The following is a 2,341-nucleotide window of genomic DNA, read 5'->3' as shown; positions in this document are numbered from 1 at the left end:
GTAGTCCCAGCTACTCAGGAGGCTAAGGCAAGAGAATTGCTTGAGCCCAGGAGTCTGAGGTCTCTGTGAGATGTGACACCAGGGCACTCTACCAAGGGCAACAAAGTAAGACTCTGTCTCAAAAACAACTTGCCAAAAAGAACTGAAAAAAAATTTTAAATAAAATAAAAATCTCCCATAACAAAAAATATAAAAAATGTTTTAAAACTCCCATAACACCATGACTTCAACATATATAGGAGTGCCAAAAATACATACACACATTTTAAGAGATCTTATTGGAAATAAATTGATCATTCCCAAAAATGTATGGCCTGCAGGTAAAATGGATGTGTGTAGCATATCTAGGTAACACTTGACCAGTAACAGTACTTTGAATTCAACTTCACAAAGTAATACATAGATGATGTCTCTTAAAATGGGTCTACATTTTTGGCACCCTCAGTATGTATGTCCTGCCGTCTGGTCTCACCCCAGCTTCAGAGGTAAGTGCTAGTTCTTTTCACGTGCATGCAGAGGCACACCCCTTTCTCCACACCGTCTACACCTTCACTGAGCTGGACTTGTCACCCCTCTCACTCTGTCACTCGTTCTCATAAAAACAACATGCCCAGGTCACTCTCTTTGATGGCTGCCTATCATCCCATCTGTGCAGCCCTAAATAAGCACCCGATAATGCCCTTAATGAGCCGTCACAAGTGCAGAGGAAGACGTGAGGGGGAGCGTGAGGCTGGCACCTACCTCCCCGTCAAACAGCTCCATCTCTCCTCCCTCTGCCAGGATGGTGACCCGCTTCTTGCATTTCACTGAGGGAGAGCCGCACCCCTCATTTGCCACCAGGATCCGAAAGGTCCCAGGGTTACTGCCACAGTAATCCTGGAGAAAGAAGGGTGCCGGGACAGAAATATTACCCCTCTCAGCATCACAGGATGCTGCATGTCCGTAGGTGTGCGGGTGTGCCTATGTGTGTGTTTGTGCATGTGGGGGGCGGGGGAGTCGGAGGGGCATGCCCAGTGAATGCCCTCAGGTGTGTCGCCCTGGGCTATGACCCCTGAACTAGGTGCCCACAGTGAGTGGGGTGGGGGTGGTGAAGGGAAGGGCCAGGAGAGGGAAAGTGATGTGTGGCCTGCTTTGATGATACGTCAGGCCCAGAGTCCTCGACTAGAGCCCTCCGGGTAACTAGGACCGTCTAACAATAGAGCACCTTATGGCTCCAAATTTCAGTTGAATCCCTGTGGACTGCTGGCCCAGAAATGTAATCTAAGATGGCATGGCAGCACCCTGGGTCCTGGGCTGCCGGCTGTAGCTGAGTAGAGAGGATAAGGGAACACCAGTCCTTGTTGGCCAATTGCATAGAAAATTATGCAAAAGGGAACACTTCCTGGCAAATACCCACGTCATGGTGGCTGTCATTGTGGTATGGTGGAAACACACAGAGCATGCAACTGGGTGTGAATCTTGGTTCTACCACTTATTGGGTAATACTGAGTAAAGCACTCGCCTTTCTGATGCCCCTCCCATGCACACACAGATGATACAGATAATACACACACACCCATACACAGATGTTAAACATACACCCACATACACATCCATACACATATACACCCATACACACACACACAACCATACATATACATACACTCATACACACAGAGATAGGCAAACACACAACCACACATATACCCATACACACCCATACACACACAGATGATACCCATACACAACCATACACACACCCATATACACAGACACACACATACACGCACACGTACACACCCTAGCACCCTCCGCAGAGTGGCTGGGAGCTGAGGCTCCTGTGAACTGTGGTCCTCCCTCAGGCCACACAGAACCCCCACCGCCTGCTCCCCCAAGCATGGAGACAGAAAGACCACATTTGTTACAGTGTCACAGGAGAGAGCACCTCGTCTCTCATGAGAAAAGCGCCCTACCTCCTTGCTTACCCACTTGGTGTCAATCAGGAACAGAAATTTACAGGATACTGGGGAGGAGCGGGTGGGAAGTGGAGGGGCTGGGGTCCCTACTCATGCCCAGACAGGATGCCTCTTCTGTGCCCTCCACTCCCTCCCCATTCTGAACTGTACTAGGTTAGAAATGAAAGTGGCAGAGAATCCAACTGGACCACAGAGAGGGAAGCAAGTTCCAGGGGTCACGCCAACCCTCCTCCTACGCAGGGCCACCATATATAGCCTGCAGAAGGCTGCTGGCAGGGAGGGAGAATGGGGGCTGCCACCCAGCCCTGCCCACTCCCCACACCACCATGCATCCTGACTGAAGTTACGCCTCCCAAAAGGAGCAAGTGCCTTTTCCTAATTCCACA

General features: G+C 50.1%; 1 protein-coding gene across 1 annotated transcript in view; it reads right to left on the bottom strand.

The window, feature by feature from the left end:
* Positions 1-2,341, bottom strand: part of VWF (von Willebrand factor) — a 147,272-nt gene that overhangs the window by 67,720 nt on the left and 77,211 nt on the right. The window contains exon 21 of the mRNA XM_003796416.3: positions 742-876. Within this exon, the coding sequence (XP_003796464.1) occupies positions 742-876 (135 nt within the window). The remainder of the gene's footprint in view (positions 1-741; positions 877-2,341) is intronic.

Source organism: Otolemur garnettii, unplaced genomic scaffold (assembly GCF_000181295.1).
Source record: "Otolemur garnettii isolate 467f Iridium unplaced genomic scaffold, OtoGar3 scaffold00104, whole genome shotgun sequence".
Taxonomy (NCBI): Eukaryota; Metazoa; Chordata; class Mammalia; order Primates; family Galagidae; genus Otolemur; species Otolemur garnettii.
The sequence above is the reverse complement of the archived record's forward strand: the minus strand, read 5'-3'. Positions and strand labels throughout refer to the sequence as shown.